General features: G+C 47.9%; 1 protein-coding gene across 2 annotated transcripts in view; it reads left to right on the top strand.

The window, feature by feature from the left end:
* The window catches only part of TENM4 (teneurin transmembrane protein 4), an 801,941-nt gene that overhangs the window by 725,197 nt on the left and 60,740 nt on the right, over positions 1–16,004 (top strand). For both annotated transcript variants that reach the window (XM_066369554.1, XM_066369563.1), the window contains 3 exons: positions 3,206–3,455; positions 6,059–6,079; positions 13,389–13,621. In XM_066369554.1, the coding sequence (XP_066225651.1) occupies positions 3,206–3,455; positions 6,059–6,079; positions 13,389–13,621 (504 nt within the window). The remainder of the gene's footprint in view (positions 1–3,205; positions 3,456–6,058; positions 6,080–13,388; positions 13,622–16,004) is intronic.

Genomic DNA, 16,004 nt, shown 5'->3' with positions numbered 1-16,004 from the left:
TCCGCGCTGTGCCATGCACGGTGCCATCACAGAGGAAGCACTGTGGGACACTGTGGGGCACAGAGAGGAGCATATCACTCAGCTCCTTGACTCAGCATGGTGCCTCTTTGGAGAGAACTTCCGAACTGAGTCTCAAAGGGTCTGTAGGATCAGATCTGTATCTCTGGAAGGGAGAACATTCCAGGCAGAGGATACAGTATGTGCCAAAGCACGGAAGCCTGAAAGAAGGGTAATTGGAGAGACGATTCACTGTGGTTTGAGCGGAGGGTGAAATGAAAAGAATCCCGAAAGCCAGAGCTGGGGGTTGGGGCAGCCAGAGCCCAGGGTAAGAAGATTAGGACCTTCAACTTCATCCAGAGGCAAGTGTCAGGTCTCTGAAAGGTTTAAAGCAGGCGAGTGACACAATCAGATAGTATTTTAGATAGCTCACTCTGTGTTCTGGGAGGAGACCACTTAATATGGTAATGATGTCAGATATCTCCTAATCTATAGACATAATGAATGCCTATCAAAGCCACCAGATGTTTTGGGAGGAAATTGTCAAATTGATTCTAAAATTTATGGTAGAATAAAGATTTGTAAATAGCTAGGTCAACCCTTAAAATAAGAACAAAAAGAGGCACACACTAGATATTAAGCTATCTTAGAAAACCATTCTAGGCCCTGGCCGGTTGGCTCAGTGGTAGAGTGTCGGCCTGGTGTGCAGGGGTCCCGGGTTCAATTCCTGGCCAGGGCACACAGGAGAAGCTCCCATCTGCTTCTCCACCCCTCCCCCTCTCCTTCCTCTCTGTCTCTCTCTTCCCCTCCCACAGCCAAGGCTCCATTGGAGCAAGGATAGCCCTGGCGCTGGGGATGGCTCCTTGGCCTCTGCCCCAGGCACTAGAGTGGCTCTGGTCGCGGCAGAGCGACGCCCCGGAGGGGCAGAGCATCGCCCCCTGGTGGGCAGAGCGTCGCCCCCTGGTGGGTGTGCTGGGTGGATCCCGGTCGGGCGCATGCGGGAGTCTGTCTGACTGTCTCTCCCCATTTCCAGCTTCAGAAAGATTAAAAAAAAAAGAAAAAAGAAAACCATTCTATCTAAAACCCTGTGGTGCTGGCATAGGAACAGATAAGTAGATTCCATGGGACAAAACAAGGAGTCGAGACACTGACCTGTGAGTAGGTTTGTCTCAGAGTAACAAAAAAGCCAAAATAACAGAATTGCAAACAAGTTAAAAGTTTGTTTTTTACTCACCTGAAAGTCTGGAGCCACATACCCCGAGCCTGGTCTGGCACTCAGCAGGCCCAGAGGCCCAGCCTCCTTTCCCCTCATCGCTCTACTCGAGCCTCCATCCCCAAGGTCCTGGTCCAAGGTGACCGCTTCTGCTCCAAACCTGACATCCTCTTTCCAGCCAGCAAGACAGAGGAAAGAAAGAACTAAGAGCAAGCCCCTTCCATTGTTAAGGACACCTTATGGCAACTGCCATTACCACTTTTACTTCTATACCATTGGCCAGAGCTCAGTCACCTGGTGGGTGTAGCTGCACACTGGGCTGGGGATTATAGTCAGTTCCAGATGGCCCTGTGCTCAGCTGAACAGCAGGGTTCTATAACTACAGAAATAAGGATTGGGGGTGGAGGGGCTGGGTAGTATGTATATCTGTGGATAACTGCAGTTTCCTGCCACACATCACAGGTACATTAGGACTTGGCATACGGTAGAGGAAGTATTGCTTAATAGTGGAGGATAGGTAGGTGTTTCAGAAATTGGTATTTGGAAAATTGGCTCAATATGTGGAAAGAAATAAAATTCAGTTCATACTTTATACAGAGTAAATAAAGTTTGATTAAAGATCAAATTTTGAAAGATAACACTTTAGTAGAAGAAAATATAGGAGACTATCCTCCCTAAAACCTAAAGTAGCAAAAACATTCGAGTAGAAAAATGACTGATTGGATTCATAAAAATTAAATCTGTACAACCAAGGACAAAGCTAACAGGTGACAGCCTGGGGAAAAGGTTCTTCGGACCATGAAAGACAAACGCACTCAGGCGTCGGTGTGGAAGGGGTGGGACTGGAGGCAGAACCCCGTTGGGTGGCTGTGGGGATAACCCAGGAGATAAAGGACGATCCAGTCCTGAAAAGAAACAGCATGGATATGGGGTGGAGCTTGCAGGTCATTGAGTTCCATCCCTTCATTTTTCTGGTGGGGAAACTGATGCCTAAGGACAATTAAAGAGACCGGCAATATCTGGACTCAGCCCATTAGTAGCAAAATCAGGTAAAAAAAACCCAGTTGTCCTGACTCTACTTTGGTGAGAAGAAACTGGGAATTAGTTTTCCCCTGCAGTTCTGTCAGCATTCACTGGCACCTCCTCCGTGTCAGGGTCTGTGCCGGGCACTGGGGGTACGGAAAGGGAAAGACAGTCCCTGTAACTTACAGCGGTGTCCACCGAATGAGAGAACAGGCAAGTGCAGTAAAGAACCCATGCTGGGCCCTGGCCAGTTGGCTCAGTGGTAGAGCGTTGGACTGGCATGCAGGAGTCCTGGGTTCGATTCCCGGCCAGGGCACACAGGAGGAGCACCCATCTGCTTCTCCACCCCTCCCCCTCTCCTTCCTCTCTGTCTCTCTCTTCCCCTTCCGCAGCTGAGGCTCCATTGGAACAAAGATGGCCCGGGTACTGTGGACGGCTCTGTGGGCTCTGCCTCAGGCGCTAGAGTGGCTCTGCTCTCAACAGAGCGACGCCCCAGATGGGCAGAGCATCGCCCCCTGGTGGGCATGCCGGGTGGATCCCAGTCGGGCGCATGCAGGAGTCTGTCTGATGCCTCCCCATTTCTGGCTTCGGAAAAATACAAAAAAAAAAAAAAAAGAACCCATGCTGGACAGAGACCTGCGCTGGGTCCAAGAGAGCTGTGCAGCCCTGAGAGGCCGTGGAGCCGCACGAGTGGGAGCCCGGACTTGGCAGTGCTTCTGCTGTCTTGTGTGCGACCCCCGGCGAGCCCCTTTAGCCTGTCCTCCTGTTGTCCTGCAGGGCTGTTGCGAGGATCTAATCAGTTAAGCAGTGTGGCCTATTCAGGGTTTCACTGTGGCAGCCTTGGGAGCTGAGTCTGGAAATGATAGGCAGAGATCTCGCATTCCTTACAAAACCAAGGCGCCTCTGTGGCCGGCCACAGGAGAGAGCCTCTTCCTGTCCCACAGCTGACTCTGTCCTCTGTCCTCGTCGCAGGCATCCTGCACAAAGGGAATGGGGAGAACCAGTTTGTGTCTCAGCAGCCCCCGGTCATTGGCAGCATCATGGGCAACGGGCGCCGGAGAAGCATCTCCTGCCCCAGCTGCAATGGCCTGGCCGACGGCAACAAGCTGCTGGCCCCCGTGGCCCTGACGTGCGGCTCCGACGGGAGCCTCTACGTGGGAGACTTCAACTACATCCGCAGGATCCTCCCCTCTGGGAACGTCACCAACATCCTGGAGCTGAGGTATGTCAGGCACTGCCATTCTCACAGTCCTAATAACATCCCTTTGCCGCCTCTGAGCCCCCCTGGCATTACCCGCCGGGCCCAGCTAAGGGGCAGGGCAGCGCCTCACCTGTCAGATTCCCAGGACTTTCTACTGCCCTGCTCAGAGGCTAAACGAGAAGCGGAGGGCCATGGGGAAGCAGGTGCTGAACTCCACAGGGCGCTGCAACGGAGACAAACTTCTCTTGGGACAGATGGTGTAGAAGGCCTCTAGCAGCCAAGAATTAGCCTCCTTGGAAGCCCCTGGATCTTCTCTCTGCCTCCTAGCACCAAGCTGATTGAATCGGACTTAATCACATGAGTCTTTTTATAAGGACAAGGAATGGCATAATGACCGAGAACCCCATGCCAGTGTTGAGTTTGGGCCTGTTACTTAACACTCAGAGTTAGGAGCGGTTCTCTTCAGCTGCCTGGTACTGAGGTAAGACCCACAGGCTCAAGTCAAGCAGCACCTCTCCGCTCCGGGTGCTGCAGAAACGGCCGGGGCATTCTTCTGTTTCCCCAGCCTGGCTGTGAGTGATGGCGCACAGCCGCACCTGCGGCGGGCACGGGAAGGGCCTCGCCTGCTGGATTTCTCTGTGCCACCCTCGCCCAGATCCCTTTAGAACCACAGCACTGCCCTGAGATGGGCTCTTGGGTTACACGTCTTTTTGAGAGTTAGGGGAGCCCCAGTTAACCTTTCAGGACAGATTACACCAAGTTCTTCGTGACTGCTTTCTCCTGGGCTGCCGTCCAGGTGAACAGAACAGGCCCACTCCTAAAGGGGGGGGGGGGAGGAAACACATTTGTGAAGCCCCTACCATTTATCCAGGATAGGAGTTCTGCAAGATAGTTATTACTATTGCTCTTGACAGACCCACCCCCATAAAAAAAGGACAGTCAAGGATTTTTTAAAAACCGGTCAGAGGTTCATCGTCTACAATGGCGGATCCAAAATGCCATCATGCCGCTCTGCCGCCCAAAAGAATTGTCACCTGGACTAGGGAAGGCCACCATGGCTGACTGCCTTGCTAAGGTATTCCCTGGAGTACGTGCCTGCGGAGACTCTCACTGTGCAGTGCACATGCAAAGAGAGGGGAAGGCAGGCTGGCTGACCAACAGCCATGACAGCCCCCAGCAGGGGAGCGTTAGTACAAGGACAATGAAGGCAAGGACCTTTGGCCACAAAAAGAATGAGGAGCTCACATTCTGTGGACTCATAGGAAATCAGGTATCAGGCTGAATGAGAACCAGGCCACTGAAGGAATATTCTCTGCCTTGCTTCTCTCTTTTGTGAGTTTGATCGGCATAGGCATCTGTCAAGGAAGAAGGAACCCTTGAGTGTTTGTATTGAGTTCGGTCAACTGCTCATATTGTCTTTCCATCTCCTGTGCTGTAATGGAAAGAGCCCTAGGCCCTGGCCGGTTGGCTCAGCAGTAGAGCGTCGGCCTGGCGTGCAGGGGACCCGGGTTCAATTCCTGGCCAGGGCACATAGGAGAAGTGCCCATTTGCTTCTCCACCCCTCCTCCTTCCTCTCTGTCTCTCTCTTCCTTTCCCACAGCCAAGGCTCCATTGGAGCAAAGATGGCCCGGGCGCTGGGGATGGCTCCTTGGCCTCTGCCCCAGGCGCTAGAGTGGCTCTGGTCGCGGCAGAGCGACGCCCCGGAGGGGCAGAGCATCGCCCCCTGGTGGGCAGAGCGTCGCCCCTGGTGGGCGTGCCGGGTGGATCCCGGTCAGGCGCATGCGGGAGTCTGTCTGACTGTCTCTCCCCGTTTCCAGCTTCAGGAAAAAAAATACAAAAAAAAAAAAAAGAAAGAGCCCTAGACTGGGGGTCAGCTCACCTAGGCAGACAAGCTGCACCCTTTGGAAAAGACACCCTTCCTGGGCCTCCATTTCCAGTCTTCCAAATAAGCGATCCCATTTCCCTGTCTCCCTCCCACTGTTTGGAGGAGATCATGGAAGACAGTGAGTAAGGAAGGAAGGAGGAAATGAAATTTGGAAAGGAAAATAAATTTATTAATATGTTATCCTCTTGATATATTTTTCATCAAGTCTTTTTTCACAGGCCTATTTCTCTATGTTACTATCTCCCTTCTAATTATAGTATATTTCCAATTCTGTATTCTGTTATGAAACTAATCGAGATAATCATGGTGTGCTCTGCAAGTTTTCAGAACTCTCTGCAGAGCAGACAGACAGAGACACAGCAGTGAGCATGAAGAGATCCGGGATGTGTCTCTGTAGGGGTGGGCAGGGCAGGGAGGGGGCGGGGGGCGTGTCCCAACCTCTGTCTCAGCCCCTGTGAAAGCAGCAGCATGTGTCAATCTCGCCCTCCTCGCCCAAGTCAGCAGTTGTGGTGCAGGTGAAACCATGCTTCTTCTGTGATATGTAGCTGCTTGTAAGTGAGCTCACTGACAAATAACATCCAACATAAAATATATCAGTGTCATAGCTGCTAAGTCTTTATTTATTATAGCATTGTACTATACCATTGCTGTCAAGTTTTCAGGCTGCTAATAATGCTTCTAACCCTGCTGCTAACACCTCATTCTTTCTTCTATTCCCTGCTCTCCTGTCTTCTGTCAGAAATAAAGATTTCAGACATAGGTAAGCCAACCAGTGGAGAATTTCCCGTCTCTCCTCTGCCTTGTTGCGTGTTGTATGGTAAGATGCATGTGTCAATCTCAGATGACTCAATGGCAGATGAATCCTGTGTGGTTGGACGTGATTGGGGGTAATCAGTTACAATGAGAGGAGGTCATTAATAATGGTGGTGAGAGCCTGAACTCCTTTAATCTCTAGCAAGTGCAGCAGTTACTTTGGTAGTCTGCGGACATGACAGACTGAAGTAATAGGGAAAATTTTAACCTTGACATCATCATTTGAACACCACAGTCTGCTTATCCTTAGAATAAAGGAGGACATCATTCTTACTGTGTTGAGTGACTTTGACCATCACAATGGCAAGTCGTGAGAACATCTCGATCAGGTGAAGAACCCAGAAGGAAACAGGTTTCATATTTACGATTCTATGGGCATGACAGATGACTAGGCTTTGATGGCAGGGGTTCCGGGTGACCCTACGAGAAGATTTGCCAGCAAGGACAAAGGAAAAGAGGATTTCCAGACCTGGCAGACCACCCAAAGAGAGCAGTCCCCAAATAGGAACTTTGTCACAGAGTATGTTTGTCACGTAGGTTCGTGATGACACTGCAGCAGACAGAATTGGGCCTCATCAGACCAACTGAAAGAAACGTCTGCCTGTCGTCGTCACCGGTCACTGTGGCACTCAGCTGACTCCTTAGTAATAGTTCCTGCTGAGTCCCCCAGCCTCACACACATTTGGGTGACTTGGGAGTCACCATGGGAAGATGGAGCTGTGGCTTGCACTGCTACAGAGGCGCTCCTAGTTACCCACGTGTTGCTCAGAGCAAAGTGGAGTATGGGGAGGATGCTGAGTGGGATAAAAGAAAATCTTAGGATTGTAGAAAGAGGCAGACAGACCCAAGATCAAATAGTGATGATATTCATATGTATATAGTATTAGTGTAACAATCATATATGTTAAATGTCTAGAGCTTTCTAGTGTGTAGCAGAGAGGAGCTAAGGGATTTACATGGCTCATAGCAGCTAAGCCTTACACCCTATGAATTAGGTACTCATGATATATGTAATTCACAGGTGACAAAACTGGAGTGCCCTTGGGTGACCTTGTCTCCCATGGAGGTTGTAATAAGGGTTATAGAGGATGTTTGTAAAGCAGCCAGCACTGTGGCAGGCCCAGTAAGGAGCTTCAGGTCATCGCAACAATTATAGGATTATGATGTCTCCCTATCTCCCAAAAGGAATTCAGTCCTCTTGACAACCAAAGACATAGGCATTAAAGGAAATTAACTAGAATGTGAGAACAAAAGAAAAAAGGAGGAAATACATGTATGTGATGGTATATCAAATTAGACTCTGACCCTCTGGCCACCAGAATAAACAGGGAAACATAGTTACTTCCATGGTTTGCATTATCTGAAATGGGAAAATATGCCCACTTCTCAGAGGAGGAATATTTTGTCCTGACGCTGAAAGATAAAACATTTTCAGTGAGCTTTGTATGGAAAATACTGAACGATGTACTTACTGCTCTGTGCCCTCAAGTGCAGTTTCACAGAAAACACAGAAGTGCATTTCATATGAAATCTTCATTTAAAACCTACCGTTTCACATGAAAATCTTCCATCAGTGGTGGGAACTGCCTCAGGACACGGCTGGGGTACAGGAGGGCCTAGCTGGGAAGAGCCAAGAAGCCAGGGCGTGAGTCCAGCTGTCTGTGCTATGCATTCAACATGTGACCTTGGGCTGGTCACCTTGCTTTTCTGGGTTTCAATTTCATCATCTGTAAATTAACAGGGTTGTGGTTCTGGTGCCTTTTGTTTCTGATGTTTAGAGATATTTTGATATATCCATTTAATATATGATTACAAAGCCAGTTTCCTGGCCTCTCTCAATTCATTGTTTTTCTCATATGCTAAAAACTATTTTTAAAGTGAACCACAGTGGGCGAAAATAAAGGAATTGTTTTCTGCCTTTCGGTTTTTGGAAGGTAAGCCAGAGTGAAAAGACATGGGTTCCAGCTCTGATTTTAACTGGCACCTGAATATTGACAAACCTCTTCCTCTCTCTGAGCCTTCATGTCCCCATTAGTAAATGTCAGAAGTGGATTAAAGAAATGACAAAATCTTGTCCTCTTTATCCATTTGCTGAGCCCAGGAATAGCCTTCGGCTCAGGCTGGTGCTCTTAGCCTGCGAGGAGGCTCCCCAGGGCGGTCTTGTCTCTGCCTGTGGCCTTTTCAGCCTCAGTGCCAGCCCACCATGCTGGACATGCAGAGTCCAGGGATCCCTAACCCTCGGGTCATCTTCCTCTGTGGACCCCCTCCAGGAACAAGGATCCTTGTCCACTCCCAGATCTCTTCCCTAGGGTTATGGAGGAATGTTTGAAGTCTGTTCTTGTTCAGAAGTACCCTTGAACTCAAGCCTCTATTAATCCCAGCTATACATAGTCTGTTAACTCAAACAGAGTCCTTAACTGCCCCAGGAAATTGATTGGACACGACAATATTAGGTCTGCCATACTTGGTGTTTCTGTTATACAATAACATAAACATTCTAGAGGTTTCTCAACGTGACCAGCTGCCATTTATTGAGCATTTTTATTTTTAATGGGTCATATTTTACATCCTTTATACAATTTTGTCCTCAAATATCCCCTTGAATAGATGTGATTACCCCATTTCTCAGATGTGAAAACCAAGGCACAGAGTAATGAAGTGATTTGCTCAAGGTCACCTACCAAGTGGGTGGTAGAACTGGCATTTGAACCTCTGTCTCTGTGGCTCCAGTACTCAAGCTCTTCCCAATGGTTTTAAGAACCAGTGACTCAACTTCTGCCAGGGCTGCCACAAGGGATGGTCCCAGGATGCCCCTTTGCACAAGGCAGACATTACTCTGAGACAAAGAAAGAATTTCTGCTCAGAAGTAAGGACTAGACTGCCTTTCCTCTCAAGAGACTCCTGGGTTTATAGCTCCTACTGGGACATTGCCGGCGCCATCCAGAAAGAGGACAGAGTGGAACTGACTTCCACTCATTAACTGCAGGAATGAAAGCCTTATAGTCGAAGAATGGACATAGCTTCCAGTGGTGCCAAGGTTGTGTTTAAGGAAGTAGAGAAGAATGTGAGTTGTATGGCAGACCCTGGAAACAGAGCCGGGACCATGCTCTGTGCCCGTCCCTGCTCAGGATCAGAACTTGATTAGACGCGGCTCTGCCTGGGGTCTCAGCTGTAGGCCAATTCATGCATTCAGGGTTGGTGGAGTATTCTAAGGCCTTGTTCCTTGAAATTGTGGTTTTGGCATGCTCTGAGAACCTGTTAGAAATGCAGACCCAAGGCAGCAGCACCTCAGAACTGCTGAACTGAAATCTGCATTTTAACAAAATCTCCAATTGATGCATATGCGCATTAAATTTTGAAAAGCACTGGCCTAAGACCCATGGTTTCCAAATCTGTAGCTCAGTTACCTGGAGACATCTTAAAGGAACAGGTGCCCAGATCCCTCAATGTGTCCCTGTTTGAGAACCATTGCTCTAAGACCCTTAGCAGTGACTACTTCCTGTGTACTGGACCAGGAGGGACTACTTCCTGTGTACTCGACCAGGAGGGACTACTTCCTGTGTACTCGACCAGGAGGCAGGAGGTCGTTACTCACTGATTCCCACATGCAGGACACCTTTCTGGAGCACTTCCTCTGTACCAGGCTAGGTCTGAGCCCAGGGACTCCCAGCCAGTCCCTGCCCTTGAGTTCAAGATGTCATTGAGGAGACAGACCACTAAACAGAAAAGTGTCTTAAGGTGCTAGAGGTTCTATAGGTATCATCTGTTTAAGGTCTAGTGAGAACACAGCAAGGGAAGTGGCCGGTTCTCCACGGGGTAAGGAAACCAGGAATGGCATTACAGATGAGCTGCTGCTTGCGCTGAACTTCAGATGAACAGGTTCTGCCGTGAATAAGGGCAGGGGAGCTTTCTGGGCCCTGAGAAGCAGTGTGGGAAAGTAGGAAGAACAAGACTTTGGGAACAAGCAGATTGAAGTTGGAAATCGATCCTATCCCTTAGTGGTTTCTGGCCCTGGTCAAGTCATTTCACCTCCTTCAGCCTGTTTTCTGAAATATTTTTGCTAGAAAAGAAAAGAAGCACCTGCCTTACATGTTAGTTGTGAGGAATACAAAGTATGTGTGTAAAGCATTAGCAGTGTCCAGGACAGAAGAGACACTCAGAGAAAGTAGCAGATACTTTTGTCCCTGACAGTCGCCTCTGCAGCTGTGCTATGTGGTCAGGGGACTGTGCTCCCAGCAGAAGTCCAGGGGCCATTCCCCGTGTGGCGGCATGAGGAAGAAGTGAGCTGAAGATAGTCCAAAGGCTCTGCCGACCAGAAAGGGCTGTTGGAATGTATAATTTCACTTGATCCGAATGTCAAACCTGTGAGCAAAGCAAAGCAGGAACTTAATCATCTGACAGCTAAGGGACCTACAGCTTGAACAATACAGTATAGGTTGACTTGTTGAAATTAGAACCCCCATCTTATAGGTTCAAAGCAAGTACTCTTGCCCTTACACTTAAGTGACTGCCAGACTCAAATTTGTCCAAAGATGGGGCCATAGCTTTTAGAGACTCTGGAGCAATCCTGCCACTGCCAGCCTTCCTGGAGTTCACAGCTCTGAGAAGTGGCTCCTCTCCGGGACAGGGGAGGAAGACATGAGCCAGAGACTCATGGGGCTCACCTAAGTGGACAGGGCCCCTCATCACCCTCCCTCAGGGACCTGCGTTTCTGTCAAAGTGGATAGTTTATCATGATTGATACACAAAGGAATGAAATGATCACCCTCATCTCACACTGTCATGGTGGAAGCAGAAAGATCAAAGCTGCCCTAGCATTGCAGGGCGGGATCTAAGGTCACTGAATGTTATTTAGTCAGGGCCAGGGTCATCTGGAAAGATGAAATCTATGCTGCATTGTAGGGTAAGTCACAGGGACATTTTACGATAAACAGGACATCTTTCCTATTAGCACCACCCCCAAAAGAGAAGAGAAAAACTCAGTAACTTGATTGAAAATACAATTCTATGAACTAAAACTGGAGATGTCTACTTAAAGCAAGTGGCTGCTGTGGTCTAGGAGGCACCAATCTGAATTGGATTATAAAAAAAATGAATATAACCCCATCTCGTCCTTTCAAGCACTGTCAGATTTGGGAGACAGGCACAGAATTATATGAAGTGTCCTGTAACCCAGATAGGAATCTCAGAGGAGAAAGGTTGGGGCTGGTTGGGCCAGAAAAGGTACCATTGAGCCTCCCCCTGAAGAATGAGTACCAGTTCATTGGCTGAAAGGGGAAGGGGGTGGAGCATCTCACAGAGCAGGTACAGCAGGTACAAAGAGGCAGAAGGGCTGTTGAGGGACAAGTTGTCGGTCTGGCCAGAGGACAGGTCGTCTATAAGGAAGTGGCTGGAAGGTGGTTGGGAAGATGGAGCTCCAACAGAGCAGGAAGGACCTTGCGTGCTGCCAGGCTAGGGAGTCTGAACTTAGCCTGTACGTTCTGGAAGGGAAAGCACTGAGGTGTTGGTATTCGGGTTAGGTCAGGGAAGAATGGCTTGGGGAGGACCCAGGCTGCAGGCAGAGAGACCTGCCCCTTTACCTGAGAAGGAGGTGATGTGACAGTAGGGCTAGGGCTAGAGAGGCAGGGCAATTGTAGAAAATGATGCTCTCTTAGGCCAGTTCAGGGAGAACAAACAAAGGAAAGACAGCCTCGGGTCTGGAGGCCTGGCCCTCTCAGATGCAGCCAGTCCTGAAGACACTGTCCAAAGCAAGGAATGGTTATGATGACGACAGTCAGGGCCAGATGAAGACCTTCAGAGACATCGACACTGAAAAGATGATGGTGCCTCAGTCTTCATACGCAATTCTAAACGCATTAGTCTATAAAAACTTGTTTTTCAAAAGGGCCCAAAACTTACATGCCTGATAAAATGCAAAATAGCTTTTTTCTAAACTTTTCTGATTCTCTTACTTGCATTTGGAAAGGGTACACAGGCCCCCTGCTCTGCTGGGTCAGGCCTTGTTCAGTCTGCCCCCTGAGTCCCCTAGCACTGTGTCCCACTGTCCAGTGAAAATAGCCAGCACCAGGCCAGCTAGCCTAAACAGACAGATTCCTTTGAATTAGAAGACTTTGCAGAGACTTGGAGGCGGCTGTCAATCTTAAGAGGCAGTTTGGGAGCTTGAAAACAGCTTCCTAGGAGTTGTGAGTCTAACTCCAATGTGGTCTAGACTTGGAAGAAATTGTAAATCAGTACCACGTGATAGCACAATTCAATCTTCATAGGAGATACCTACTCTATAGTCCTCTCCAAGTGCAAAAACAAACATAATGACTAATAATTAAAATGACAAGTATAATTACCAAGTACCTATGAGGTGCCGTGCATGATGCTAAATATTTGTCACAGATGATTTTATATAATTTTCACAATACACTGGCAAGGTAGCTAGCTGGTAACATTCCCGTTTTACAGATGAAGAAAACATGAGGCTTAGAAGGCCAAGTAATGTGCTCAAGTTTCAGAGTGTGCAGATAACAGAGCTAGACTTAGAGGCCAGCCAGCTCTGATTCCGAAGCCTGTGCATTGTCCCGCCCGGTGCCTGGAGGCAGCGCCGACTCCATATGCCTCCACACACTCATGAGCTGGCTTCACTGTCCTCTGTTAGCACAGCCCTGTCTTCTGACTGTCTTCCAGAAGCAGAACCATCATCAGCACTGCTCCTGTGATTTATTTATTTTTCCTCGGATATTGCTGCAAATTACAAACTCATCCTGCAGTTCATTTATATCTGACTGCAAGAGGGAGACTCCAGGGCTTCCGATAAGTGGAATATGAGTGTCAAATGCAGGCTGGGAGTCAGATCTGTCCAGGGTCTTATCAGTCAGCCCCAACTAGGTGTAGGGTTGCTGTAAAAATTCTGAGGGAGGAGAGTTCGTGTGTCAAACTCTTGAAGGGATTTTTAAAGGCACGCCCTTTCATGTTTCTGACCGGGATTTACAGACCACCTATGGTAAGCCTCATGGATAATCCTATTAAGAAAACATGTCTTGAACAGCTGGTATGGACATGGCATGGGACTGGGCTCAGCGATCTTTGGCATTTTGATTTGGGCAGGAGGGAGAGTTAGAACAGTCCCTGGGGTCAGAATATTTGGGGCACTATCACCCAAAATGGGAACATCGTCCACATAAGACATTTTTGCTAAGGTGTTCATCTCTTGCTACCTGATAGGAATGAAGAACAGTCGCACCAACTAGTGTGTCCTTGTTTTCCAGTCACAGCCCAGCGCACAAATACTACCTGACGACAGACCCCATGAGCGGGGCTGTCTTCCTCTCTGACACCAACAGCCGGCGGGTCTTTAAGATCAAGTCCACCACAGTGGTGAAGGACCTTGTCAAGAACTCCGAGGTGGTCGCGGGGACAGGTGACCAGTGCCTCCCCTTCGATGACACACGCTGTGGAGATGGCGGGAAGGCCACGGAAGCCACACTTACCAACCCGAGGGGTAAGGCGTTTCTTTTTAAACACTTCTGGTAACGCTTGTTGGGGTGTCAGCTATTTCAAAGGAAATACATGTTTATCATTGCGAAGTATTTGGAAAATATCATGAACTCTGTGGAGAAAAGTTAAGGTTATCATAATTCTACCTGCCAGAAATATTATCGGTTAACATTTCCAATCTTTCCTCCTCTTTTTTTTTTATTTACTTTTTTTTAAAAGTTTTTATTCATTATAGAGAGGGTAGAGAGAGAGAAAGAGAGAGAAGGGGGGAGGAGCAGAAAGCATCAACTCCCATATGTGCCTTGACCAGGCAAGCCCAGGGTTTTGAACCGGCAACCTCAGCATTTCCAGGTTGACGCTTTATCCACTGCGCCACCACAGGTCAGGCCCTCCTCTTTTTTTTTTTTTTTTTTTTTGTATTTTTCTGAAGCTGGAAATGGGGAGAGACAGTCAGACAGACTCCCGCATGCGCCCGACCGGGATCCACCCGGCACGCCCACCAGGGGCGATGCTCTGCCCACCAGGGGGCGATGCTCTGCCCCTCTGGGGCGTCGCTCTGCCACGACCAGAGCCACTCTAGCACCTAGGGCAGAGGCCAAGGAGCCATCCCCAGCGCCCGGGCCATCTTTGCTCCAATGGAGCCTTGGCTGCGGGAGGGGAAGAGAGAGACAGAGAGGAAGGAGGGGGGGGGGGTGGAGAAGCAAATGGGCGCTTCTCCTATGTGCCCTGGCCAGGAATCGAACCTGGGTCCCCCGCATGCCAGGCCGACACTCTATCGCTGAGCCAACCGGCCAGGGCCCTCCTCTTTTTTTATAAGTGTTTAGGTGTGTGTAATATTCACCAAAAATAAAATGAGATCACAGTAAACAAACTTTTAATAACCTACTCTTTTCCTGATAAGTCATAAACAGATCTCTATATCATTAATCTTTGTACTGATTTTAATGGCTGTGTGGTAGTCCATCAAACGGATGTCCCATCATTTATTTATCCATCCCCTACTATTGTACATTTATGCTCTCTCTCACATTATTATTTTATAAAATCATTGTGGGGTATCATCTCTGCGCATGTTCATGTGCTATAGGAAATTTCAATTTTGAGTCCTGCAAAAAGTCAGGCCTCTTTATACCCACAGTCACAATTTTTCATTCACTTATTCATCAAGCATTGACTGGATGTGCATACTGAGTATGCAGTGTGCTGTGTTTGCAGAGATAAGTTTATTGTAGCAGAAAAAATAAGACTTGAATATGAATCACTTGGATTAGGAGAGAGAGAGAAGTTCTTCCTGAGATGCAAGGGGAAAGAACTGCATGGGAGTCCAAGCCAAGAGGGGCCCCTGTGCCCACCAGACAAGGAAGAATCTTCGGCGAGAAGCCATCAATAACAACAAATATTTGTCATTCACCTTAAGCCAGTGACCTATAGTGTCTAAGCCTCAGGGTTCTTGTCGATTAAACAGGGGCAATAATACCTTCTGTGTCCACCTCCTTGGATCATACTGTGGGTCAAAATGAATATATTTCAGGCCATAAACTATAAAATTACCATGAGTGATTGCGTTATTAAATAGTGCCAGATTTCAGGGCCTGTTTCCAAATCAAAGCAGTTAGATGCTAGTGAAATTAAGCAATCCTGTATTCAAATTCAGACATTGCACCTACTAGCTGTGTGACTTTGGGTGAGTTGTTTAACCTCTCTGAGCCTCATTTTCCTCATCTGTGAAATATATACTATATAGTTGTAGTACACATTAAATATTACCAGGAATTTAAATGCTTAATGCAATGTTATCAGCTACCTAATAAACATTCCATAAATGGTGACTTGTATTACAATTGTTATACTCTATTATATTGTGTTATATTTTATCATGTCATATATCATATGACATATATAATAGTATATGTCTCTACCCCATGTCTGCAGCAATCAGGTGGTAACTATTGTGACTTCTGTGGTTACTCTTCCTCCTAAATGTGATCTCCTAACACTGGCATTGTAGCCTGGAGTGGGAAGAGCTTGCACTTGCATTATGGTTTTGCTCTGCCACTACCCGGCTCCATGACCTCCTCTGGGCCTCAGTGTCCCCATCGATAAGCGAACAGATTGGGCTAAATGATCCCTAAGACCCCTTCAGTTGCAACTTTTTACTCTATGAATTACCACCAGGTTTGGGGGGTTTTTTCCTGAGAATTTTTACTCTTTCAGGTCCTCTCCACCAGGGATTTTGAACCTTTTTCATTTCACAGCACACAGAAACTAATTACTATAATTCTAGGGCATACCAAAAAGTGTATTTTTTTTCTGATCTGACAAAACAAATAGGAATAATTTTGATTCATTCACACTGGACGGCTATGGTTATGTTGGCTCTTATCCCA

The sequence above is a fragment of the Saccopteryx leptura genome, chromosome 1 (genome assembly GCF_036850995.1).
Source record: "Saccopteryx leptura isolate mSacLep1 chromosome 1, mSacLep1_pri_phased_curated, whole genome shotgun sequence".
NCBI lineage: Eukaryota > Metazoa > Chordata > Mammalia > Chiroptera > Emballonuridae > Saccopteryx > Saccopteryx leptura.
This window is presented reverse-complemented; position numbering and strand designations above follow the sequence as displayed.